The sequence below is a fragment of the Carassius carassius genome, chromosome 6 (genome assembly GCF_963082965.1).
Source record: "Carassius carassius chromosome 6, fCarCar2.1, whole genome shotgun sequence".
NCBI lineage: Eukaryota > Metazoa > Chordata > Actinopteri > Cypriniformes > Cyprinidae > Carassius > Carassius carassius.
Genome location: NC_081760.1, coordinates 3,088,392 through 3,115,249, shown reverse-complemented (window position 1 = coordinate 3,115,249; position 26,858 = coordinate 3,088,392). Strand labels below are relative to the sequence as shown.

At 35.9% G+C, this 26,858-nt stretch overlaps 1 protein-coding gene across 9 annotated transcripts; it reads right to left on the bottom strand.

Annotated features, from left to right (window-relative positions):
- Positions 1-660: 660 nt before the first annotated feature.
- Positions 661-26,252, bottom strand: rbm47 (RNA binding motif protein 47). 9 transcript variants are annotated; one of them, XM_059551935.1, is made up of 8 exons: positions 25,570-25,813; positions 17,749-17,911; positions 11,864-12,015; positions 9,728-10,451; positions 9,044-9,512; positions 7,207-7,413; positions 6,009-6,199; positions 661-4,115 (listed from the first exon to the last, which is right to left on the bottom strand). In XM_059551935.1, exons 4-8 carry the CDS (start codon positions 10,418-10,420, stop codon positions 3,870-3,872), a joined length of 1,806 nt encoding a protein of 601 aa, XP_059407918.1. In that variant the 5' UTR covers positions 10,421-10,451; positions 11,864-12,015; positions 17,749-17,911; positions 25,570-25,813; the 3' UTR covers positions 661-3,869. The 9 variants fall into 9 exon arrangements, with proteins under 9 accessions (XP_059407918.1, XP_059407919.1, XP_059407916.1 ...); XM_059551936.1 differs by lacking the exon at positions 11,864-12,015 and adding an exon at positions 11,432-11,486; XM_059551933.1 differs by lacking the exons at positions 11,864-12,015; positions 17,749-17,911 and adding an exon at positions 26,236-26,252.
- Positions 26,253-26,858: the final 606 nt, after the last annotated feature.

Below are 26,858 nucleotides of genomic sequence, written 5' to 3'. Positions count from 1 at the left end.
GCAGTGTGGCAGTATTGACCAATTCAGCAAGCTGTATCATGTCATGCATGTCACTGCTATAGTCGTTTCCTACTACTACTACTACTACTAATACTAATAATAATAAAAGGAAAAACTTCACTGCACTTAATGGGCATGTTGAGCAAAACCTGTCAGTTTCAGCCATATTACAGTAACACAGGTGTTCAGATGCCATTCCATCACTTTAAACTTACATCTGGTCCATCTGCACTGCTTTCCTTAGTGGTAAAAACGAACTGCATGTTTAAATGTAACATTTTCATTTTAATTCAGGGATGATCAATTTTATTCCAGGAAATCTCCTGTTTCACAAAGTTCACTTCCAAACCTTATCAAACGCACCTGAACCAGCTAATGGAGATCCCCAAGAACACAGAACTGAACTGAAAATGAGCATCCCTGCTTGAAAAGATTTGGTACACTTTGTCGATCACCAAAAGAGATCTGCAAATCTTATTACTTGTGAAATTGAAACAAATGAACTTTACATGATCTGACAATTCCAATAACAAAAGTAAAATAATACATTTCAAAATATAATTTTTTTTTTCTTAAAGTTGTTTAATTATTTAGTAAAATTGCTAATCATTTTAGAAAAAAAGAAGAAAGAAGAATAGGAAAGACAACTACAGATCTTACTTTTCCTTTTGAAAATGTTTTATTTAACTACCTCTATAAATACAACAATGCCAAAAAAGTTTTAAAACAAACAATGCAAGATAGAAAACAGTTCTAAGTAGATCTAAAAAAAGAAGAAGAAAAAAGAAAAGGTAAGAATATTATGGCAATAACATTTTGCATTATCTAAATGTCCTCAGCCGAGGTCACCTTGTCTTGTTCATTTGTCTTTTAGTAACAAGAAACAAGTCTAAAATGGAGAGAGAGAAAAACGCTACACATGTAGTGTTTATGAAATGATCGCAAAATAAAGAGTGTTTTGTCAATGAATGTGTGATCAATCTGGGCCAGTATTATTCCACACTGGCAACTTACAGCCACATTTATATATCCACACATAAACACATTCGCATTAGTTGAACACTTTGTCAAAAAAGACGTTTTTGTTGTTGTTAAACTCTCTAAACACATCTAATGTATAAGATGGAAAAATCTTCTTAAAATATATTATAGCATTTCCTCTTACTTCATACACACAAAACAAATGTACTGTATATATTAAATATATCCTGACTGCTTTACTCATAATAAAAGATTAGATAACAGACAGAGAAAAACTACTGGGGATGGTTCACTTTTCTCAAAAACACACAGATATGCCATATCCTAGATGATCGCAGCAGTGTGTAAAAATGTGTTTCTAGCTTACGTGATGTGACTTGCATGGATTGTCATTCTTTGTTTGGTATATTGTGAAGTTTTCCCCAAACTTTCACTCAGTCTCTTCTTAAAAAACAGAAAAAAAACAGGCTATACTTAATAAAACATTAACTCTGTTAGAACATGAAAGCATAATACAACATAAAGCAGCACTCTAACACTCAGAGCCCCCATAGAAACAACAGTATAACACACACAAAAAAGAAAGAAAAAAAATAGACTTTCTGAAAGAAAATAGGACAGAAGAGGCACTGTGGTATCACAAACAGTGTTTAAGAGGTCACTTGACAGACAGCAGTCTGAATAAAGGCACATGTGACATATGCAGTCCTGCTGAAGGACACAGGAGGACACTGATGTGACACACAGCAGTCATTGAAAAGACAATGAGGATATTAACAGGTTCTCTGAGCTCCCTGGTTTCAGTTTGGTCCAGTTCATTTCAGTTCTAGGAGTATCAAAATACCCCTAAAAAGACAAAAGTGACTGCTCACACAGCATATACACACACAAGAACTTCTAACACCCTAAAATATTTAAGTGCACCTCAGAACAGTCATCGCTGCTAACACATACCATACTACAGTAGCACAACTTGGAGTGTGATCTACAAAAATGCAGGGTTAGAACTACAAAAACTAAAACAAAAACTCAATGGTCCGTCTTCTGTGTCTACACACATCTATAGAAGGTTTTCGGATGGGGGATTGAGAGTATTGCGCCATTAACCTGATTTTATTCTGCAACTCAAGGTCTGCAAGTCAAGACTGTTAATAAACAACATGAACATAATTGGTTCAGTGGTAAATGGGACAGTACTTCAGGTATAATTTGTATTAATGGCACAAAAGCGGATAAGGGAACCTCTGTTCCCCTAATGAGGCACATAAGACTTCACAGAACTGGATGCTGGGAATCACAGTATAGTGGTCTGAAAAAATAAGGGTTGGTCATCAACTAACACAACCTGCAAAAGTAAGCAGAACATAGTCATCATAAATAATGCTGCTTTTCCAACCCAGCTACTTTTTTGTCAGTCTGGTTTGTGCATTTAAAACATATTAAAGGGATAGTTTACACAAAAACAAAAACATCTTTAACTCATCCTCAAGTCATTCCAAATCTGTATGGCTTTCTTTCTTCTGCAGAGTACAATAGAATATAATTTGGTTAACATTGACTTCCATTGTATATATGAAAAACAAACACTCTAAATACCTTCTCTCATGTTCCAATGAAGAAAGTAAGCTATACAGGTTTGAAACGATTTCATTTCTGGGTGAACTATACCTTTAACGAAGTACTAATGTTATCCAGTATTTATCCAACCGACTGAAAAAACTTCTCTTTTTGTTGAACACTCAAACTTATTTCGCCTCTGAGAATACGCATGAAAACAGTGTTTGTCTATCTTCTAGTTAAGAGAAGAAAAATATCTTCTAAACAAAAACAACCTCTTCAAACAAACTAAACAGTAGAATTTTAAAACGATCTAAATATAAAAACGCAAAAGCAATATTAGCAGTTAAGGAGAAAAAACGAATGCAGGTATTTGCATATAGACTCGCGTGCAGCAAACCCAGCGGACGGAAGATTATGCATTTGGACATCTTCAATGCATTTATGTTATAAACTCAAAATACAGCATTTTCATGAAACACTTTAAATCTTCTACTTCTGTGGTTGTTGAAGTTCCTGCTCAGCAGTTGTTTGTTCATTTTACAGTTTATTGCCAATTTTGTTTTTCTTCACAAAACAAAAGTAAATGCACTAAAGCGTAGAGAGGCATTAAATACGTTCTCATTAAAGTCCACAAATAGTACAATGTTCCTTCAGTATTCGTGTGGCCGTGAATGCAGAGGATTGGTATTAGGACGCTCTGGCTCACGATTCTCAGCTGGAGTGTGTGGGGAAGACGGTGATGTGTCAGTAGGTCTGCCTTTGCAAGTCTTATTTGAAGTTTCTTCATATGAACATATCACTCGGAATCAGTCCACAGCTTTACTGGGTATCAACTAATAAAATGAATGATAAAATACGCAAATGAGTGTTAACTTGTCATTCATTCAGTCGTGTGAAGGCTTTGGAAATCAGCAAGAGTTATCGATTCCTTTAAGAAGTCGAACTGACAGGCTGTTTCCTATTGGTCTAAAGGGAAAATAGACGAGGTTGTGGTCACATTGCAGGATTTGAGTCCATAACATATAACACAAAAGTCTACCTGTCTTGATAAGCTAATCAGTAGCATATAAATATGGTTTTGGTCTAGGTCATATGTCTGGATTAATAAATGTGGGCCAGAGGGGCTGATGAAGATGTGAGATAATTTAGCTTTGCCAGCGTCTAATCTAAAGGCTTCCAGGGAGCTTCACACGAGTCAGAAGGTGTTAGTTTTGTTGTATGTCAGTTTCACTCTCCGTGGTTCAATTAACCAGCAGACCTCATACAGTGGTGTAGATGTCTGATGGCCTGTGGTGATGTGGTGTGTGTAAGTGTAAGTCATTGTGATCTCAGTAGGTCTGGTATACATCATGAATGGGCATCTGGAAGGTGGCAGGGAAGGCCTGAGGCATGTACCCAGCGTACCCTCCATAGGTTGGCACAGCTGCCATAGCAGCATTCTTCTGCAGCGCTGCCAGTGTGGCCGTGTTGGCGTGGGTAGCAATAGGCATATAGCTGGCTCCATACAGACTGGCAGCAGTCGGGATCCTCTGGATATTGTGAGCCATGGCATAGATGGGGGTTATAGAACGACCCTATGAGGTAAAGAGAGAGACAGACAAGATAAAGCAACAATCAAATAAAGTGTTTTTGACAACGACAGTGATGGTGGGTCACTTTGTTTTTTTTGTTTTTTGCAGTCTCATTTTAGGTAAAGCTGTCTAGAGTGAAATCTCAGCTAAATTAATTTTAGAGCTAAATTTGCATATTAAAGGCAGGCATACACAGTGCGATTCTGTAGGTCGGAACGTCGTGAGCCCTTGCACATGACAATATTGAGTTTATCCGAAAATCGTACGGAGGCAGTCGCACATGACACAAATTTACTACAATTTTACAAACTCTAATGTAAGCATCACGTTTTGAGCCATTCATAAATATATGGATTCTGAGGACGAAATAGTTTTCTTTGTGGCAGCTATGGCTTGTGATGTCAAAAAAAAGAAACAAAGACATGACAAAGAGAATGGCTGAAAAGCAGAGAAAATCATGGACTTTCTGTTCTTCATGAAGAACTTGAGGTGAGAAGGGTATTTCTGAATTTCTGCTCTTTTGCCGGAAATACAACAGGTATAGCCTATTCATTCATAAAGTTGAAAGGCAAATTTGGCACAATTCGGAATAACAAATAAAATATAGAACTGTAATATTAACTACAATTACTTAATAGATTATTTATATACATAAAATGTGGGTTTTGTCATCTTCTGATTGGTCAGCTTCAGTCTCGTTCACCCACATATATGACACAAATTTAGACCGACAGTGTCCGATTTTTTTTTACATGTTTGAAAATTAACGGGAGGTCGGGAGGTGCTCGTAACGTTCTCGGATCGGCCCCTAATTATTCTCACACAGTGCGAGCCGCGACCATGCGAGCATCTGCAATTTTCTCCAGAGAGAAAAAAATCGCCTGTGAGCTCGTACAACAGCAAAAATCACACCGTATACGCTCGCCTTAAAGGGTAAGTTTGCTGATTTTCAACCAGCAACATAAACACCAAGATATCCCTGTTTATTAGTCCACTACTGACGTGTTTGACGTAGACTTTTGATAGCTCCAGAGCTCTGTAAAGTATATGTTTGTATCCACGCTCATGGATTATCTGATCGAGCCCAGTGCATTATGGGTGTTGACATTTTCCTTCCTTTTCTCAACATCTCTTTTTTTTTCTTACTCATAATGACAGCATGAACACAAGATCCATGCAGTTGTGAAGGTGATATTCAATATATGACAATAGGAGTTTGACCAGATGTTGTGTATTTTTAGCAAGCATTGGTATTATAATATTTTAACATGGTCTTTTAACCACGTGGTGAATTCTTTAATTATAGGCTGTAACATATTTAGTTGTCAGGATTCATATTTTAAGAACTGGACACCTTTCAAATTATGAGTTGGAATTTGAACTGAACAGAAAGTTTAATTGGAATCTGAACTGGAATTAGAGAAAGTGGAATTTACTGAATTACACTTCAAAGATGGCACACATATATATTTTTGTCTTTTTATTAAATTAAAATTAAAATATATTTTTGTCTTTTTAAGTAAATTAAAAGACTTTTCAAAGTTTGTCTTGACAACAGTCTTCCTTTTCTAGTTACATTCATTGTAGTTAAGTGAACTTTTAAACGTCAGTTCTTTTAATTCTACTTCTTTAATTTAAATATTGAATTACAGCTACAGCAAATCAGCAAGTATTAGATGGATCTTGAAGTGTAAGAAAACACTGATGCTGGAGGCATAATCATGCTCTACATAGCTGTATAATAATCAAAAATGTTTTCATTGGCTGTTAATGTGTCATACAGCACAGCATTTTCGCTTTCAGTGTCAAAACACAAATAAGCTCATGGTGTTAGGATTGAAGAAGAGTGTTATAATAACTGTAAACTGTCTCATGTACTCAGGTGTAGGTGAGTACCTGGAAAGGAGGTGGTGTGGAGACTGCAGGTATGACCGCTGCAGTGGCCGAGGCAGCTGTGGGGTCATGCTGGAGGGCCAAAGGGTTTATCAGGTGCTCCACTGAGTGCATCTTCCCTTCATCCATTAACTTAGTTGCAGGGGCAGCAGAAAACACAGTAGGGTACTGAGCACCAAGAGCTGGAAGAGCCACTACACATATATACATACAATTAGAACAATATACAGACTATATGGTGAACATTACACAATAGCACATTTAGTATATTACTATGTGAGGTAACAAAATATTTTCAATATGAAATGGGGCACTATTGAAATGCAGGTAAGTGAAAGATAAGTCAGAAAGTGCAAGAATAGAAAGACTGGGACTTAACACAACCTGTCCTCTTTTACAAGTGTATGACTCAGCTTAAGATTAACAACAACGAAAAAACACACCCACACGCAGCCACGTACGCATTGTCCTTCACACACACATACATTGTTTCCATGCACAAAAACTCTTTTCATTCCACCCATTAATTTAGATTTAGGATTAGTAGGTTTAAGTGACGTCAGAATACTCCAGTCAGGAGTTTGCAGATCTCAGATCAGAATTGTGCAAGATCAGTCAGTTTCGACACAGAGCAGCCGATTAGTAAGAAAATAAAAGTCATTAAGAACCTTGAACTCAATGCCCAAACAAACTCTCGCAAAGCATTGTTATTAGTGGTATTTAGTTCCTCTGTTATGTTAATATCCTTAATAACAGTCTATTCAGATGACTGTATATTTGTAATATTTAATCTGGAAGTATATACTCATTTGAGAGCTTTTTGAGAATTGTGTGAACATGTACTGTATAATTCAAAGAAGGCATTTAAGCAATAAAATCAAAATCAAAAGCTTGCGTACTGGAGTAAGCCGTAATGGCAATGAAAGCTGTTCCACTCCAGGCCAGTAGAGGCAGTGGAATCTAACAAATTTATCTTTACTTATTTTTAAAGTAACCCCAGTTTACTTGACTGCAATTTTTAAATGTTAAATGTAACACTAACTGGTGGATACATTTCAGTACTAAATATCATTAGTAAATGAAACGGAATGAACAGGTTTTAGATTCTGTTTCTAGATCATTTCAGATTCTGCCTCTACTGGATGGAGTGGAGAACAGCAGAGCTTAATTCTGTATGCATGTGGTTTATTTTCACACTGACTTGTGCCAGGCTTGATGCCCACTTGGTTCACAGCTGCCAGCTCTAGATTGGACATGATCTCGTAAGGTTTGTCCGGCAATTTGCCCTTTCCTTCATGGTAGCGGCTGTAAATGCCTCGGCCAGCTGAATAACCACCAAGGTATGAGCCGCGGGGCCCTGGGCCCCTATTACTGGCCCCAGCACGGCCACGGCCTCTTACAGTACCTGCTTAAGATAGAAATGAAAGGAGGCACTGTTCAGGTACAGAACCACAAGGAGGCACATACCTATATACAGTATACTGTAAGTACTGGTAACCCCATTGTTTGAGGTTGAGCAGACATTTGAAATAAAGTCATTAGCTTTCTCTGTCAGCTTTCTATTCAGGTTGAATATACTGAGAAATGGGTGTGGGACTATCACTCTTCAGCATTCTAATTCAAACTGCTGTCAGTGTGAACGTCTTTGAGATATTTGTAATTACCCTCCATTCTTTAGGATGGGAATGGTGGTGGTGTTTGAGCAAAGTTGAAATTAAAAGTAAAGTTCAAGTTTTGTTTTAATCAGATAAAGGATGACCAAACATGTCTCAGATTGAGTGTGCAATCACAGTTCTTTGATCAGTTTGAAACCCAACCCAAAACCACAAGCATTTGTTATTGATGATTATGGGTTAGGAAATGTAATAATACCAGATTCCCATCATTAGTTTCAGTATCATACATTTTGGAGATCTCGGCTCTTAAGCCTAAAACAATCTCACAATTCATGCCATCTAGTGGCCATGCTAAAGATGTGATTAGCAACAAAGAGGGCAGAGCTTCTTATTTTGGGATGTATCTTTAAAAGCAGTTGCTCTCAGCTGGTTTCGTTTCTGGATTTTACTTTAGATTCAAAGCAGCCGACACAGTACCGAAGCTGTTTATTGTAGAAAAGTAAGAATATTATTTCATTAACATGAGATAATATGCCAAATTATGACAATTATGAAATTCAATGGAAGGCAACCTCTTGGAAGCCAATAATTCACAGCTCCAAATAATTTTTTGTCCAACCAAACTATTTTTATCTTAATTTTATATTATACTCTATTGAGACAAATCATAAATTATGAAAGTACAATTTTCCACTTTTACTGTGCTTTAAAAAAAAACATATTTGTAGCTCAGAAAGATGATAAAAATATGCATGATTTTCTGAGAAATATAAATGTAATCACTGTCAGAAAATCTCCAAAAGTACTAAATATACACACTGAGGAAAAATATCACATGAATAATACAAGGTTATTGCATTAAAGTATTACAAGAAAATACTATTATTATTATTATTATTTGACTTCAAATCTGAGGGAAAATTGTTTTAGGTGTAATTGGTAATGAAGTACAAAAATGAAATTACCCTACACCCCTGAATGCAGTCTGGGTCATATTATTATTTTTATTATTTTACGTTGTGCAGTTCATGGCCTTTGCTTTTCATGACTTTAAGCATAGTTTTTTCCCACCAGTTGAGAAACACTGTTTTAAAGGAGGTTCCCATATGAAAGCTCTGGGTTAAAGGGGACAAAGTTTTAACATTAATTGGTTTGTACAGATCAAGTCTCATTACATGTGTGAATACAGACTGTAATCCAAGAAAGTTGAAAAACAGTCTAGTTTCCCAACTATATTTAACAGCATGATACTCAAGGTCATCAAGAAAAATCACTTGTTACCAATGTATACATGTAATTCTGATTTTATCAAAAGGTATTGCCTTTCCTGTAGATCCTATAGATTTTTTTCTAATGAAGAATCACATTTCTCCCAGTGTTCAATCTGATCTGAGAAAGTAAAGTTAAAATAAGGTTTCCAACCTTTGATGAAGTACTCTCGGTTGGGTCCAATGAGTGTGTTGTAGGGATAGCCATAATAGGTGAGTGTATATGGGTCACACTGATACACGTAACTTTGTTGGGTGTTTTCAGTAGTTGTCGGAGCCACTGTTCCCTTCGATGCTTTCTGATAACGGGTGTACTGCTCCTTATCCACAGGCTTGGCCAGGGTCACTTCAATACGGGAACCTTCGATCTCTGTGCCATTCAGGTTGTCCATTGCAACCACAGCATCTTCTCGACTGGCGAAGTGAACAAAGGCGTAGTCTCGGATTTTTTTGACACGTTCCACGCAGCCAGGGTTGAACTGGCCGAAGGTTTGGCGTAGAATATCCTCACTAGTCTCTATCATCAGGTTCCGCACGTACAGAATCTTTACTGTTTCCATGACGTCCTCGTCAACATCAATCTCAGGTTCTGCCCAGTCAACTGCAATTTGATGACCCCAGAGCTGTATACAGACACACACACACACACACACACGAAGAAACAGATATGCACTCATTAGGTTTAAAGTAAGGGAGATGTATATACTAAATGATATGAATAAAGGAATAATTAACCTAAAAATAACATGAAAATAAAAATACAATGATTTTTAATTTTTATTATCCTATGTTTTTATGTATTTATGTTCCTATGATTCTAGTGGAAAATGGTGTTAACCTGAATTCGTCCTGGCATGAGCTTTCTTCTGGCCATAGCAGCAGCGCGGTGAGACTCATACTCTACAAAGGCAAAGCCACGATTCTTCATCTTATCCGCAGCACTTGCATACACAATCACATCCAGCACCCCTTCTGTCACCTTGGAAACTTCCTCCAGGATCTCCTCACGCTTCTTGGTTTTTGGGATTCCTCCAATGAAGAGGCGGCAGTTATCTACACTACAGCACACACCTAACAACCTTCCTGGACGGATTTCGAAGTTATTGAGATCACGAACTGCTCGCTTAGCTTCATGCTTCTGCGTGTACATGACGAATGCATAACCACGGTTCTTCCCATCAAAATCCATCATAAGGCGCATCTCGTAGATCCGTCCAACAGTCTCAAATACTGGCACCAGCTCGTCCTCGTAAACGTCACGTGGGATTTTACCCACAAAGATTTCACAGCCACGTGGAGGGGAGGGCCCTTGCCAGCCAGGTGGCGGGCCGTATTTGCGCTGTCCATTTTCTTGCACCATACCATAACCTGACCGCTCCATCAAGGCCACAAGCGCAGCTTCATTGGGGGCCCCAGCCACTCCATCGGGGATATCGCTGTGATGCTGCGGAAGCCCAGAGGAGGCCTTAGAGGAGGAGGAAGGGCTAGGGTTACTCATAGCAACGGCAGAGGCGGAGTCTTCTGCTGTCATTCTGAGATAAGCATCCAATCAGGATTGGAGTCTAAAAAGAGCCAAAAGATTTCATCTGGTCAGTATGTGTATATTACTTGCATTGGAAACAAACTACAAGCATCACCACATAATTAACTAATAAATCTATCTCCATAAACAATACAATTTCAAGCATTTTTCTTTTTCATGTTTTGTCTTTATTGAAAATGGATTTGAATTAGGGATATAGCAATATTAAATTTAGATGATAGCAAAGATTATCTAAATGTAAAAATGGACAAAATAAGCATGTACAATGTAATATCCAATATCTGATATATATTATATATATATATATATATATATATATATATATATATATATATATATATACTTAATTATCAAATATAATAAATTGTAAGTGCTTTTTTCTCTGTATAACACACACATGCAGAAAAAATATAAATCCCCTTCTACACCTAAAGCTTTTTAATAAACCTCACTAAGCCACATCTACATTCTTTAGCATGGAAAAAAAAACCCTCCAAAATGCCTAAATCCTACAGTCTAGAATTTTCCATAAGCAGAACACAGATGCACTGAAGTAAACTACAAGATCTTTGACAAAGAAATCATGTTTGACATAAAGACACTACGTTTTTTGTTATTTTTTTGTGGGGAATTGGTGTGTTTACTGAATAGAGACAATTATATAGTATACTGTACATATTCAATCGCACTGTTTTGCTGTTTGTTGGCTCTAGTCAGTAATTTAGCAGTTAGCCGGACCTTGCTGCCTGCTTAGAGGGTAAGGTACAGTAGTTAGATTTCTTAGCAATGGAACCATGGTTACACATGCAGAGCATGCTGACCCACACACAGCTTATCCTAGAGAACACAACTAAGTTCACACAGACAAAAAACGCATGCAAACCTAACAAATACAGGACATACAGTAACAACAAAGGTATAGGTTACTAATTAGTATTTTACTCCAGGAATAAAGTTCAAACAAATGAACAACTACACGCACCATGATTAAGTAGGTACCTGGTGTTTTCATGATGAGTTCTAAGAGGCTTGCTGAAGGAGCATGTGACTGTGACTGTGAGGTTGGAATAACAGGCAACTCAGCAGTACTAAACCAGAGCTCTCACACACACATACACAAACACTTCCTCATTCACACCCTTACACACATACATATACTGAAAATCAGTATATGTGTGGCTCAAGGCCAAGCTGAAACAGGAAGAAAACCAGACTGACTAATCAAAAGCCATGAGGACAGGCCAAACATCTAATAAACATTATTTTAAAAAAATACATCTGCAGATGTTTCTATGATCACTCATTTGAAAAAAGGGGAACGATGGAAACAACAGCTAACACAGCCTGAAATTAAAGGGATAATTTGATAAAACCTAAACAATAATAGTACCAAAAAAAATAAAAAGAATCTTTTTCTGGAGAACAACTTACTTTATAAACTAACTGCTGGTTGTCCGTTCGTTAAATTGGGGATAGACTCTTTGTAGAAGTGGGGTCAATGGAAGTGTGCGGATGACAATAAAAGCTGATTCAGCAGAATTCGGGAGGAAGGAGAGGTCGAGATCATGGATCTCTGCCAGAAACTAAACAATTAAAGAGAGAAAGAAGGCAAAGAGAAAAATGTGATTCTCCAAGTACCAAATAGTAGTAGGGTATAATAATCTAAGCCGAGCTGACAATTTCCATGCAATTAATTTTAAGTGTAACAAAAACAAGACATGAAGTAAAAAATAAAATAAAAACGCAATATATCCAGACGTGTTTTTAAAAATTTCATTTATTTAACTTGTTCAGAAAATACGCCGTTCTTGCGCGAGACGTTAGCGCATTAAGCGCAACTGCCCAAAGCATCGAGACTACAGTATCGTGCCTTCCAGCCACTCCAACTGAAGCATCAATTTACGCTCAAACTTCTGTTATGTATATAACCGAGGGGTTCAGATTATTACCTGTTTTGAAAACGCAGAGCTCATGCATCAGCTGCATCAAAACGGACGGATGTGGACTTCAGTGACAAGGTTTTTAATTTGATATGGCTTAAGTTGTCAAGCTTTACCTAGCAAACTGGTAGTCTCTCTCTCTCTCTCTCTCTCTCTCTCTCTCTCTCTCTCTCTCTCTCTCTCTCTCTCTCTCTCTCTCTCTCTCTCTCTTCTTTCTCTCAAGTCAGTTTCTGTGAAGTTATTAGCTTTTGTTGTGACAACAAGGGTTAGGGTTCTTAATGAATTAATCGGCATATCATGTAATTAATTCAGTTAAAATATTGATTGAATGTTTTAACATTACGGTAAATCACTGTGGACAAATAAAGACTTGGAGAAACATTCCTCATGTAGCCCTTTTCTGGAAGTGAGATTTATTTGGTCGTTTCCTTGTTCCGTACAGATATACAGAAAACTGCAGGAACTGAAAACCAGTGGCAAGACAGAGAAAATAAACGATCCAGTGGGTGGAAAACAGATTATTCATTTTCCAGCCAACATTAGGTTCCATATCTCATTGTACCTGCCTGGCAATGGTTGACCTTTATAAGTCAGTGTGTGTGTGTGTGTGTGTGTGTGTGTGTACTTGGTGCAAGGAAACCTGAGGCAGCAGCAGGTGGATGATTAACCAACACAAATCACTAGCTGCACACACACACACACACACACACAGAGTGCAATTCATTTGAACAAAACATTCAAATAAAAAATTCTCACATAAACTCTTTTCTTTAGATTTCGAACACAAACATAACCAGTAACACTTTACAGTAAATATTCCATTTGTTAACATTAGTTATCTACATTAGAAACAATTAAAAAATACTTCTAAAACACATTCAAATCATGTTATTTCAACATTTAAGAATTTCAAACTTGTGTTTTACTGCCTTTCATATGAGTTGAACTAATGCTAGAAAATATGGAAACCTATTGCACATAGTTTTTCAAGTCTCCATAGCATAAAGAAAGATTAAACTGGATGATTAAACTTATGGTAACTGAGTAACAATAATTAATCATGACAACTTATTTCCAAAGTTTTATATATGTATATATATATATATATATATATATATATATATATATATATATATATATATATATATATGTGTGTGTGTGTGTGTGTGTAATTTTTTATTAACTACCACAAAGATCAATAAATATTATAATGAATGTATTGCTTATTGTAAAGTGTTACCACACAAACAAATGGTACTTACATTTGAGAATGAGGCAAGATACTGTAAATATGGTTGATTTAATATATTTTAAGTGTGTGTGTGTGTGTGTGTGTGTGTGAGAGAATTTTTCTTATAAAGTTATTAAATAATTTGCTTGTTACTAAATAACAAGTGATATAAATAAATTATAAAATCAAGGAGGGCCATTCTTAAAAAGTGTGAGGGTTTTTGTGTGTGTGATCACAAGATAATATATTGTGATTATCTAAGATACTGATTGACAGAAGTACCTGATCTTTGACTTCTTTAACCCACAGGACAATATTTGACAATCAGCATGTGTATACTGACACACACAAGGATTTTGTATGCAGACAGATCAATTAGTATCTCTTGGGTGAAACTCCTTCGATCTCGGTGAAAGAAAAGCGTGAAATGTAGAAGGGTAGAACAATATACACGCTTGCCTCCCAGAACTGACAGCAAACACACAAACACCTGCTGTACAAAGCTGGGTCACTGTGACTTGGAAAATGGATCAGCGTTGACATTTTGCATGGGGAAAAAAAGTGCAGAGCAAATAGCTTACAAAAAAGTAATTCACTGAGATTCTCATCTAGGTTTTTTGTTTTAGTATTTTTTTTGCTTGCCTATAATCGTGCATGTGTTTGTAATCCAGTTTGAAAAGATTGTAGATAGTGTGGTTATGCGGCTGTGGTGTGAATGAATAACAAGGTTGTGATTTTTACTCAGTTGCAAGAATACATCCATAAAGTGCAAATACACACTCTCTCACAACAGATGATAAAGAGGCATTTGAGACAATGACAAAGATCAAGTGTACAAATCTAAATAACACATTTTCAATTATGTTTTTCAAGTTGAAAAGCAACTTTACGCATTCGTAAATATTTGTCATTTTTGGGAAGTCGCACCAAATAACATTTCACAAGCTGATTTAACCTTGCTTTTATAAAAAGATGTGCAGTGGTCTTATCTATGATTACTGTATATATAATTTCCAGATTTATATAATAATCAATCATATAATTTCCTGTTCTATGTTTCCTGAATGTGTTTGCATGTTGGTCACACTGGAAAACTTTGATTTAAAAGACAACAGTTTTTCAAATATTAATAAGCAGTGTGTATATGATTTCCCCTATTAAAAAACTTTAGAAAAGTAAGTATTAAGAATTTCATCCCTTTTAAACAGCCATAATGCTACTAGGACAGTTGTATCATTCTGACATTTTTGACTTTTTGATACCCCCCCCCCCCCAAATAAAAAAATAGAAACAATTTTAGTTATGAAATTAAGTTATACAATAAATATAATTGCCTGTTTTATGTTTCCTGCATGGTTTGGAACATAAAAGATGTGTAGTCAAGTTATTGTACGTATGAATTGCATTTTTTTTTTTTTTTGCATTTTGTTTGTGTCTGTCTTTTTGTTTGTGTGTAGATGTGTAGATGGCTCTTCAAACAATATACACTCCATAGAGCAACTAAGAGAGCGATGAAAGCCCTCACATATACACAAAAGCTCTGCTGCTCTGAGTGTCATGAGGGACTCTCAGGGGTAAAAGGTGGCTGAAAGACATGGGAGAGAGAGCACTTGTGTGTTGTTTACTGTGTCTGAATGTTGGGGTGCCAGCAAGGTTTAGATTAACTCCATTTACACTCAACATCCATACAAGGTGACCAGACCATTAAGAGTCAAAGTTTGTGGCCATGCCAACAGATAATCTGGTGAGTTAATGGTTATTGCTGAAGAGACTCAGCTCATTTTGAGAAACCACTCACATGACGAACCGAAAAGTGCAGAACCTTATGTTCTTCTCAGTGACTAAGCAAAAGATCTGTATAATGGCATCCTATAATTATTAAACCTCATCTCTGAGAAACATTGCATTGACCTTTGCAACACTTCATAATCACAGTGCAGATCATTAACATTAAAGGAAAACTCCATTAAAAAAAAAGAGTTAAACAGTAGAGTTTTACCATTTTTGAAACCATTCAGCCGATCTCCGGGTCTGGTGTTAGCACTTTAGCTTAGCTTAGCATAGATCATTGAATCCGATAAGACCGTTAGCATCTCGCTCAAAAATTACCAAAGCAAAGTTCCTTGATTATAACACCAGAATGAGAGTATAGTTCCTAGCCATATTGGCCAAGAAAATCATAACTTTTCATTTTCCATCGGTCTTAGTACATGATGTAGCTACAGAAGGGTCAAGTTTTAAATAGGAAAAATATAGAACTGCTGAAATAAAATGTATAATTTTTTCACAACATTTACTTAAAGTACACTAAATTTAACTTTCATTTTAAAGAGATTATCTGGTGAAAAAGCTACTGGATGATTTTGAAAGTGACACAAGAGGGAACTAGTACTTCTGTTAACCAGCCAAGCAGTTAAAGTTAAAGGCCAAAGTGGCCTGATGTCAGTTAAAACAGATATCTGAGCACTTCATGATGTGATCCGAACAGCTAATGCACTTATGTCTTAATGTAGATGGAGAATAGACTTCCATATAACAATCAATCTGAAATACTGAAAGTGACAGAAATGTGAAAATATATGAGTGAATCTCTATAAAAAGCTATCAAGAACATGTCACATCTCACTCCACAATCAAAATTAAACACATTTAAGCTCTTAGATTTCCTGACTGTGAAATTAAACATTTTTGAATTCAGTGATGAGAAAGAATCTAACAAGAATCAGCACTGAGAATGATCAGAGTTACAAGAAAACTCAAAATTAAAAGGACTGCATGTCTGTATATGCTTCTATAAATATGCATTGCACATGATCAGGTGATGGCTTTATGATATTACATAAAGAACACATTGTGGTTCCTTGAGACAACACTGGCGTCGAAAGATGTCAGACGTTGGTGACCATAATGCCCACAACACCATTCTCAATTCCTGTAATCCTCAGTTTCAATTCCCTATGAAAACATGCTGCAGCTAAACTTTCCTGTAGTCATTCATTTAAAATACTCACAATGATTTAGTTCTCATGACTTGGAACTACACAAAAACCGGCATTAAATAATCTAAACTATCAGTGTTGTGTTAGTATTATTTATATACTATTACTTATATACTTTCATTTTAATTTAATTTGAACTTTTGTAATTTTTAAACGTTTTTAAATATCTCTATTTCGCTTTATTTTTTACTTCTACATTTATTTCATTTCAGTTATTACAAATGCAACATTTTTTACTTTTTCCTCTAATATTACTATTTTATTTCAAAGAATTAAAACGATTTTTAATAGTTTTAGTTAACACTGCTAACAATAACAAAACAGGAAGATAAAACAAACTAAAAAAGTAGAAAACTAAAAACGATTAAGGCATTTTTGCATACACACACACATAATGAAGTGGACGAATCACAAATGCACCATGACCTAAAACACTTAAATTATATTTACCACAGTATCTACACTGAACAAGTAAGAGCATTGGGATGAACCACAAATGCTGATGAAATCTTGAGGTTTCTTATCTTGCATAGTGAACTCTTCACTCCTGAAGCTAATTTACTTACTGCAACACAATGTGACGAGGCCTGATCAAACACAATCCGCTGATACACACACACACGGCTGATGATCTGCTCAAAAATGCCTCCAAGAAGCACATCACTGATGTCTCATCACTTTCTCTTGATAAGGTTTCTGTGAGAAATCTGCACATGGAGAATCAAGATATCTGCCACTGACTGGAGAAATACGGGAACCATTCTGATAACAGTAACACGCGCAGGTCTGGGCTCACCCTATTAGCAAACATAAGGCTGAAGAAGTCGAGTCCAAAGACCAACAACCAGCACTGTGACGCACAATTACATTTCACGTTATTTAACGCTCACTTGCATAAACACACAATGCTGCTAGTCAAATTACTATTTGCATTTCAACAGTATTTGGTTTTTGTATTACAATTACTCTTGAGTATCCTTTCAACAAAGCGAGTTTTAAGTTCCTATGAAGGTCATAAAAGGTCACTCAAAAAGGACATAAAGTAAACAAATCAGCCAGAACTAAACAAGTGCCCACAACCAGAAAACAAACACATGCTTCAGAATCTCAGCGGTCACACAGGTGAAAAAAACCCACATGCATTACCTGCTTTTTTTCAGGTGAATGGATGTGTGTCCGAGTGGCAGTGTAGCTGGTGTGTGTACCATTCACACAGTCACACACACACACTCAGGCCTTCTGTCTTGTCTGGCGTCAGCGGTTACCCTCTTCTCTCTCTCGGTCACTCTCTCGCTCTCACACACACTGTCTGTGGGGTAGAGGAGCAGATTGTGTGATTGGAGGTGCAGTTGGTAAAAGAGTGTTTACTCAGTGCATGCGAGGGGTGGGGCAGAGCAATGGTGCCCCCTCCTACACCTCTCTCCTGTATTTTTTTCTTTCTTTCTTTCTTTCTTTCTTTCTTTCTTTCTTTCTTTCGTCTTTTCATTGTCACACCCAATAACCTTTCTCTCCCAATTTTCTGGGAGCAAACGTGATGTCTGTGCAGGAGCGTGACTGTGTGTGGTGGGCTGTGAATGAGGTTGTCCACTGACTGAGCAAAAGGTCATTATAAGTGTCAAAATACTGAAAACTATTCAGTCTAACCTGAAATCAATTTCCTGAATTCCTGCAATCAAAAACATTTCAAGACGAACAGTTTGAAGCCTAGTGGCCCTCATGCACATTCAAACCTATAAAGGTCTGTGAAATCTTCTCATTCCTGTTCCTAACAAACAGGTACTTACAAGTCGCAGGGTGTTTTACTTTGCTTTAGTTACTTTGATAAGGTGGAAATCATTGATTTGCAGATGGGTGTGTGTTTGCGTGTGTGCTTGAGTGCATGTAACAAAAACTAAGACTAAAACACTCACTGGCTATGTTTCATTTACAAGGCACTTCTTGGACTAGCTCCTACTTATTTGAGTGTCATTTTAACAAGTAATCATGGCCATTATGGATTATGTTCAAATGATGTACTACACTTGTTGGTACCCCGTGTCAAAACAGAATTAGGGCAAAAAAGCCTTTGTGTTTGCAGCACCTTCTGTCTGGAACCTTCTTCAGAAATCATTGAAATTGACTAACTTTATTTCTTATAGACAGTTTGTTTCAACTCTGAAGAATGTGGAGCAGGTGAACATTGGTCAGTGTAATTGTTCATAAAGTTATATTAAGCCTTATTCAGCACTGGGTCTTCTGATATATATGTATGTGTATTTTGATGTTTTTTTTTTTTTTTAATATGATGGAAATTGTTCCTTATGTTTTTTTTTACACTGCATCTTGGCCAGGTCTCTCTTGTAAAAGAGTTTTTCATCTAAATGAGTTTCACCTGGTTAAATAAAGGATAAAAAAAAAGATGTGATGTTAAAGTTAACAGATGCGAAAATGTATGTTACAGAAAAAAACATATATATATATATATATATATATATATATATATATATATATATGTATGTATTATGTTTTTAAGACTCGTTCAATAAAATTTTCACTTGCAAAACATTAGATTTAGATTCATTTGTTTTTTTTTATTTTATATATAACATTATACAAGTATATTTATGTTTTCAAATGTGTAAATTCTTCAATATAGCATTTATTTATATACAGAAAGCTATTTATTTAGTCAGAATACAGAATACAATTTTAGGCCGCCATAATAAAATAAATATCTGACTGTACACTACTCTTCAAAAGTTTAGGGTCTGTAAGTATGTTTATTTATTTATTTATTATAAATTGCAACTTTTTTTTCAATAGATGCATTAAACTGTTGCATTAAATTGAAGACATGTAGGATGTTAAAAAATATTTCAAAATTAAATTAATGCTGCATTTAAAAAAAAATTGGAAACCATGATAATAATAATCAAGGTTTCCACAGAAATATTAAGCATCATTACTGTTTTCAGCTTAAAGTGTGTTTCTTGAGCACCAAAACGGCAAATTAGAATGATTTCTGAAGGGTCATGTGACACTGAAGACTGATGCTGAAAATTCAGCTTTGCAGCACAGGAATAAATTACATTTTAAAATATATTAAAATAGAAAACTGATATTTTAAATTGTAATAAAATTTCACAATATTACTGTATTTTGATCTAATAAATGCAGCATTGGTGAACAAAAGATAGAGGGGAAAAAAACTCAAACCCAAAACCTAAATTATGCTAAAAAAGCTACACTTTCTTTTATAGCCCACATACTAAAACTAAAATCTTGAAACGTTGAAAAAGCAAAGTTCATGGACATGTTATTCATTCACTACCTGATTATATTTTCCTGCAGAGTCAATAAGATGTCATATGATGATGGTCACTTGTTACACATTCAGCTGTAACTGCTAAACATCATGGTGGTGGGATGAGGGAGGGAAACGAGAGAAGTGCGACCGGGGATGATCATAAACAGGAAATGACAGTGCATGTGGTTAAGAGGCAAAACAATTTTTGTTCTAGGTGGTTGGCTGATCACAAGAACCTAGTAGCCACACAAAATAAACACACACACACACACACACACAAAAGGGTGGCAAACCAGTTGGATAGATCCCTCAAATGTCTACAACAGTCTTGAGCTCAAGATAATGTACACACATTAATTCCTATGGAAACATTTCCGAAGTTTATCACCACTCGTTTAAAATGCAAACTTGAGATGTAAAATAGCACCACCAGTTATCTTTAAATCATTAGCAACATTATAAAACCAGGGCACATGATGCATTCTGGGTAGGTCATAAAGCAGGGGGAGGCTGTATAGAGAGTCAACATGCCTTGAGAGGGTGCAAAGTCTGCATTTACACCCTTATCAGTGCCTATTATACACATCTAAAACCTTCATTTATTGAGTAAGTCTCTTACATTCTTTTCTTCCTCAGGATGAGTGTGTTTGTTACAGAAAAAGAGGGACAGAGTGTTAGATAAATATGAACCATATTAAATATATCAACAAGTGACAGTGGATAGAAGACATGCATTTGTGTATTTGGGGTGATAATGATAGAAAAATGTGTATTTTAGTTTAGAACATATCGTGTCACACATTGCCGGTGAAGGTAACTGGCAAAACAGGTTTAACTCAAACTTCAACACTGTATGAATACACTGAAGACACTAAATACACACACAGATACGCAAACAGACATGCGCTCTGACTTTCTATTCTAGTAATACATTTGACCTACAGTAGATCTCTGAGTCAAGGTCATCTGATGGTGACTGCGCTGAGAGCTTTAAATAACTCCAGACAGGAAGAGCCATATCGAAGTGTAATACACAGCGTGATTTTAAACCAATGAGATTTCACTGTAGGCAGGGCTACAAAGTGCAATGGTGCACCAATAGCAACAAAATCTCAGATTTACACAAAAGACAAAAGTTTGTTAACTCTGATTTATATATTACTAAGATACTGGACCAATGAAGGCTCTAAGCTTCATAGATTTAAAGAACACAAACTTCAAAGCTGTATTTGTTTTTTATTATTATTACAGCAAAATGGAAAAGATGGTATATTACCACATTTTTTAATAATTAACTTCAAAAATTTCATAGATATTGTAAAAATAGTCAATTTGACTGCTTGCAGTTCCAAGTCTTCCAAAGAGACTTCATTATTTTATGATGAGCAGATATAATTTAGGCTTTTATTCACATATAAACATCAATGTGGAGCACATCAAATATGGTAAACAGAAGCTCAACCATACTCAAAATAAAAAATAATACATACAAAAATAATTGGTAATTGGTTATTGCACATCCAAAGCACATTCGAGCTTCCATTTACCCATATATTATGTGCTTTTTAAGTCAATATTTATTTATATGATCAATGCTTATTTGTGAATAAAAGCCTAAATTATATCTGTTCGTCGTACAATACGACCACGCTCTTCAGAAGACTTGGATGAAATGGTAATTCATATGGATTACTATTACTATGTATTTAAAAGAACAGACAGAAATCTCCCAGGTCACATTAAAAATATCTTTATTCGTGTTTCAAAGATGAATTAAAGTCTTATGTGTTTGGAACAAAGGTGTGTAAAGGTCACACTTTAGTTTGGGGACAAATTCTCACTATTAATTACCATTAATTAGCTAACACTGTTGCCTCAATAAACTGTCTATTAATAGTTAGTAAGGTAGTAGTTAAATTTAGGTATGGAGTAAGATTACGGCATCTACAATATGGTTATAATAAACAGCCAATATGCTAGTAAAATGCAAAATAATAAGCAACTAGCTTATAGCGAGAATTGGTCCCCAACCTAAAATATTACCTGTGAAAATAATGACAAAACTTTTTTTTGTGAAAAATTTCTTTAACTACTGAAGACTGTCTCTTTTGCTAATATTGCCTCAGATCGTCAACTCTAAAAATGATTGACTATTAGCCAAGTAACAGTTTTTTCTCATTGCACATCGATTGAAGGTTCAGACAAAACTAAAACCAATTTTTGAGAGGTTCACACTTCATGTTAAACAATGATGCAATGCATTATTTATTAATGTTCAGAGAAAAGTGTTTAATTTTTGTACTAGTTTGTTTTTCTGCTTAAAAAGTCAACGTTGAAGGTCTTAGGGGTAAGACAGGGTGTACTTACAGAAAAAGAAACATTTGTAAGTTTGTCACTATTCAATATCAGTGCAAGAGTTACATTTAAAGAAGACAGACTGCTAGGGACCATTACTTTCTCTCACACCTTCATTCCACTCAAACACACACTATAGCAAATTTACTGTTAATGTTATTAATATCCATGTACTATATATCAGTATTCACACACCAGTGCTGATTTTATCCTGTTTGTTGGGTTTAACCTTTGAATAAGGTTCATTAGTTAACATTAGTTAACTACTTTAGTTAACATGAACTAAGAATGAACAATACTTCTACAGCATTTATTCATCTTAGTTAATGTTAATTTCAACATTTACTAATGTATTATTAAAATCAAAAGATGTGCTTGTTAACAATAGATAATGCACTGTGAATTTACATGAACTAACAATGAACGACTGTATTTTCATTAACAAAGATGAATAAATACTGTAATAAATGTATTGTTCATTGTTTGATCTTTTAGTTAAAACATTAACGAATGGAACCTTATAGTAAAATGTGACTGGTTTAATAAACGGGGCTTATTATTACTCTCTACAACAAAGAAAAGAAGAAAGGGGAGAGAGAGAAGTGTGTAATGAAGCGGCATAAAAGCATTAGCAAGACAGAGAGAAATTGAGCGACTTGATTCAGACATGCAGAACTTGTGTCACTAAGGAGACTAGTGTGTGTGTGTGTGTGTGTGTGTGTAGCACACGGTAGAATATCCCAAATTAAGTCTTAGGTCTTAAAGAGCTCCTCCCCTCAGGAGTCACTAGTAATCAAAGTAGGAGAACCATGCACACACACACGGCTCTTCTAGTCCGTCTATAGAGACAGTGTAAGAATGCATTCATTGTGAAGTGCAGGTATTTGGTGTGTGTTAGGGAGAGAGATGGGAAGAAAAGCAGAAGGGAGAGAGAGGAGATCCTGTTTCACTCACTCACACACACACACACACACACTTGTCCAGATGTCTGTCAGGGTTAAAGTCATGCTGAGGAGGTCACATGATCAGTCATATGACTTTAAGAACACAGAAAGAGAGGTGGACTGTCTTGATCGTTCTCTTTTTCCTTCTTTATATTTAATAAGTCAGAAAGGCTGACTGAAGTGCTGAAGGTGGATGAATAAGATTTGTGTGTTTCCCACAAAGGGGAAACAAAACTACTGAGTCAATAAAAGATGTAGAATTGAGAAATGTCCCTAAAACTTACAATTCGATTCAATTTAGAGCTTTTGGGGATCAAGAAATGAAAGCAGCTGACTGATTTTAACTGTTTGTTTGTTGGTTTGTTTGTTTAGAAATAAAGACATTTTGAGAATAAGACTGGACGATATGGCAAAAAAAAAAAAAGAATATTGACAGCTAAATTTTTATTTTTTGTCATCAAACAGAATTACATTTTTATGCAGCAATGTAAATGTAACCCTAAACTAACAAAAAACTATCATTATGAACTTATATTTTTCAATATGAAATTACAATATTTGCATTAATAAAAATGCTAGACATTTTTGAGGGATGACAGTTTAATTGAACTGATTCATGGAAATTATCCAAATGCTGCAACTTTGCATGGATTTTTGCTCCTGTCTTAATGCTCATACCTACCAAATGTTCAAAATTTTTAATCAGTTAATTAAAACAGAAAGTTTGAATGGATTGACAGAAACTAACTAATCTCAGCAAGAGAGTTTAAGCCAGAGATACAAGTAAAGCATCTCTGTCTCAACGTTCATTCTCACAATTCATGAGACAAAAAGTATGAAGTCTTTAGGAATTTTTTATCACCAAAATAAAAAGGAAATATTTGAATATTTACTAAATGAATGAAAGTGAAATGCATATAAATTCATATAAAACACATATGGACCTAAATATGCTGCCTTCTAAGAAAGCAGCTGGAGTCAGTGAGAACTGGTTGAAGTAAGAGCCACACATCAGATTTCAAACACGCACACACAAGCCAAAGTGTGTGCACTAGTGGGCCCCTAAAGGTCTGTCACCAAATAAACATGCCTACACATTTAACAGATGCGGTATTTAGAGTAATAACAGAGAATCACATGACCATGGAGACACGCAGACACAGAGGCAGGTTGTCTTTTCTTTTCTACTTCATTTATTTCTTTTAAACTACATCCCCCACAATGCAAAGCCACAGCAGGTCGGCTCTCAAGACCACTGACCTCTTTACCCCCTACATGAAACAACCCATTCAAAGGCACTCACAGACATTTACCTAGATATCTAAATAGGGACTCAGACTATGATCTTCATACAAAGATATTAAAATTACTACTGCTAACTAATAGAAAACGTTTTTAGAATAAAAAATGGCTTATTTATGAATAATTTTTCCAATTGAAAAAGTCCCTAGTTGTCCACAAAGGGAGGTTTTATACGATTTAGCTCTCTTCTGCAGGCAAAATTATACCTCATGTACAGTTAAGTAAACACACCCACCCACACGCACGTTTAGCTAGTTATCTAGCTATTCTTCTTACATAAAGCTAATTACAATTGCAACAAACTAACTCTAACCCTAAAATATACATTTGTGCATGGCATTCAGTATATGAATCATTTTTACCTTTAAAGAATATTTTGGGCATTTCTAAAATGAGGCTTTTATAAGATGTAGCTACATTTGGAGATTATTTTAGAGACTAAGCTGAAGCTGAGGCACTTCCCTCTTACATGCATCAGGACTTCATTTCCACATATTGTTGGTAAAAAACAACAACAACATTCTACTGCTCTAGAAAAATAATTTGCTTATGAATCAGAGATTAATCTTTAAAGTGAAGTGTGTGTCTTGTCCGTTCATGTTGTGCCATTCCCATTTGAAAAAAGTACACGTCTACACTTACAACACGGAGTATGCAAAGTCTTACTGTACATTGGCTAGAACGGGCCTTGACGTCTCTCAATAGATTTTATTTATTGTTTTTTCTCTTAGATTGAGCCATCTCATTGTCAGAAACCTGATTCTCTCACACACACTAAATTATAGCACACCCCCTGAGTGCAGTTACACAACACACACACAAAAGACCAGCAGAGCAACTTTCAACACAGTTTTCGCAACACCTTACAACTGTGAGATGGAAAAAAGAAAGAAAAAGGGAGTGAGGGAAAGAGAGAGATGTCAGTTTAACTCTATGAAAATAAATAAGGTCAGAGGGGAGTATGTGATCACTGGACCATCTGTGAGAAGATGACACACAGAGAACAAGGAAGGAAAACAGACAAAACATAAGACACTGACGGAGAGAATCACAAAAAGACATGCCTGGGAATGTACGCACCTGCGCTTTTAAGTAGCTGTCAAAGAGAATCTGTGTGTTGCATTAATCAAAGGTACAGCAGATCAGCCACATTCATCCCTGATTCTCTGTACTTCACCCGTTGCCGTGTCTGTTCACACAGGTCGTGACAGTCCACAGTGATGAAAAAACTTTTAGGTTTCTCTTCTTTTTCTCTTTTGGTTTCTGTCTCCAAACTGTTTCACTTCCCCGTCCCTGCTGTTCATTCCCCTGCTTCTCTCCTTCACTGGCAAGGAGGAGGAGGGAGAGAAAACGAGGGAGACCGGGTGGAGAGAGAGAGAGAGAGAGAGAGAGAGAGAGAGAGAGAGAGAGAGAGTAATTAGCAGCCGTCTCTGTACCTGCCTCTCACTGAAATAATCTTCACATTCCTCCGCTGTGAGGAGGAAAAAAAATTAACAAAAAAACCTGTAGAAATACTGAACCAGTCTGAAATGCCAAAGGTCAAAAACAAAATTTTCATTAACACTACATATGTAAGGAATACGAAATCTTCAGACACTGATGAAAAGAAAGTGTGCGTACGTGTTGGTCTATGTCTACAGCAGTACCAGGAAATGTTTCATCTCACATCTTTCTCACTGGTCTGGTCCGAGCAACCTGTTCCTTTCTCTGTGTGTGTGTTGATGTGTGTGCGTCTCAGAAACTCACCAAACCAGAATCCTTCCAGCCTCTCGGATTGGAAACGCTATCCCTCCCTTAACCTGGAAACCTGGAGACAGGCCAGAGCAGCATTCCACACACACACACACCTTACAAATATCAGAGCTTACCATCCCATTGAGTTTCTCTGATTTATGCAATTAAGACCTCAAAGTGACACAAAGATGAACACATAATCTGTTCCTCATAGACCTCTGGGAATGTTTGAATGAAATTGTCTCCAAAATAACAATTTCACCCAGTTTACTGACCTCTAGCTTGTGTGTGTGTTTGTGTGTGCATTTCAAATTTAATGAATTCATGAAATGTGGTCATACGCAGCAGTTTTTTTAAATGGTCATGTCCACAATAAAATTTGTTAGAAATAAATAAAATAACTTATAAATAACAATAACACTTTTATTTAACAAAGTTAAATTCTCATTTCTCATTAACTTGCAGATAACACTTAATTTTATTGTGACATAGTTGTTACCTGCACTTACTGTAGTAATAAAGGTAAATTATGCATAATTAAAAGACATTAACCCAAAACCAAACCCTAACCCTCTATTAAGTAGTTCTTTAATATGTAGTTAATTAAAATAACTGACTAAGAAATAATTAAATGT

Bases quoted from the DNA above. Each gene is read 5' to 3' on its own strand.
- rbm47 (XM_059551933.1), bottom strand. From the start codon at position 10,420: ATGACAGCAGAAGACTCCGCCTCTGCCGTTGCTATGAGTAACCCTAGC. The intron at 7,414-9,043 runs GTTGGAAACCTT...TTCTATCTTAAG, and splicing joins CCGAGAGTACTTCATCAAAG to CAGGTACTGTAAGAGGCCGT. The intron at 6,200-7,206 runs GTCAGTGTGAAA...ATATATGTGTAG, and splicing joins GGGCATCAAGCCTGGCACAA to TGGCTCTTCCAGCTCTTGGT.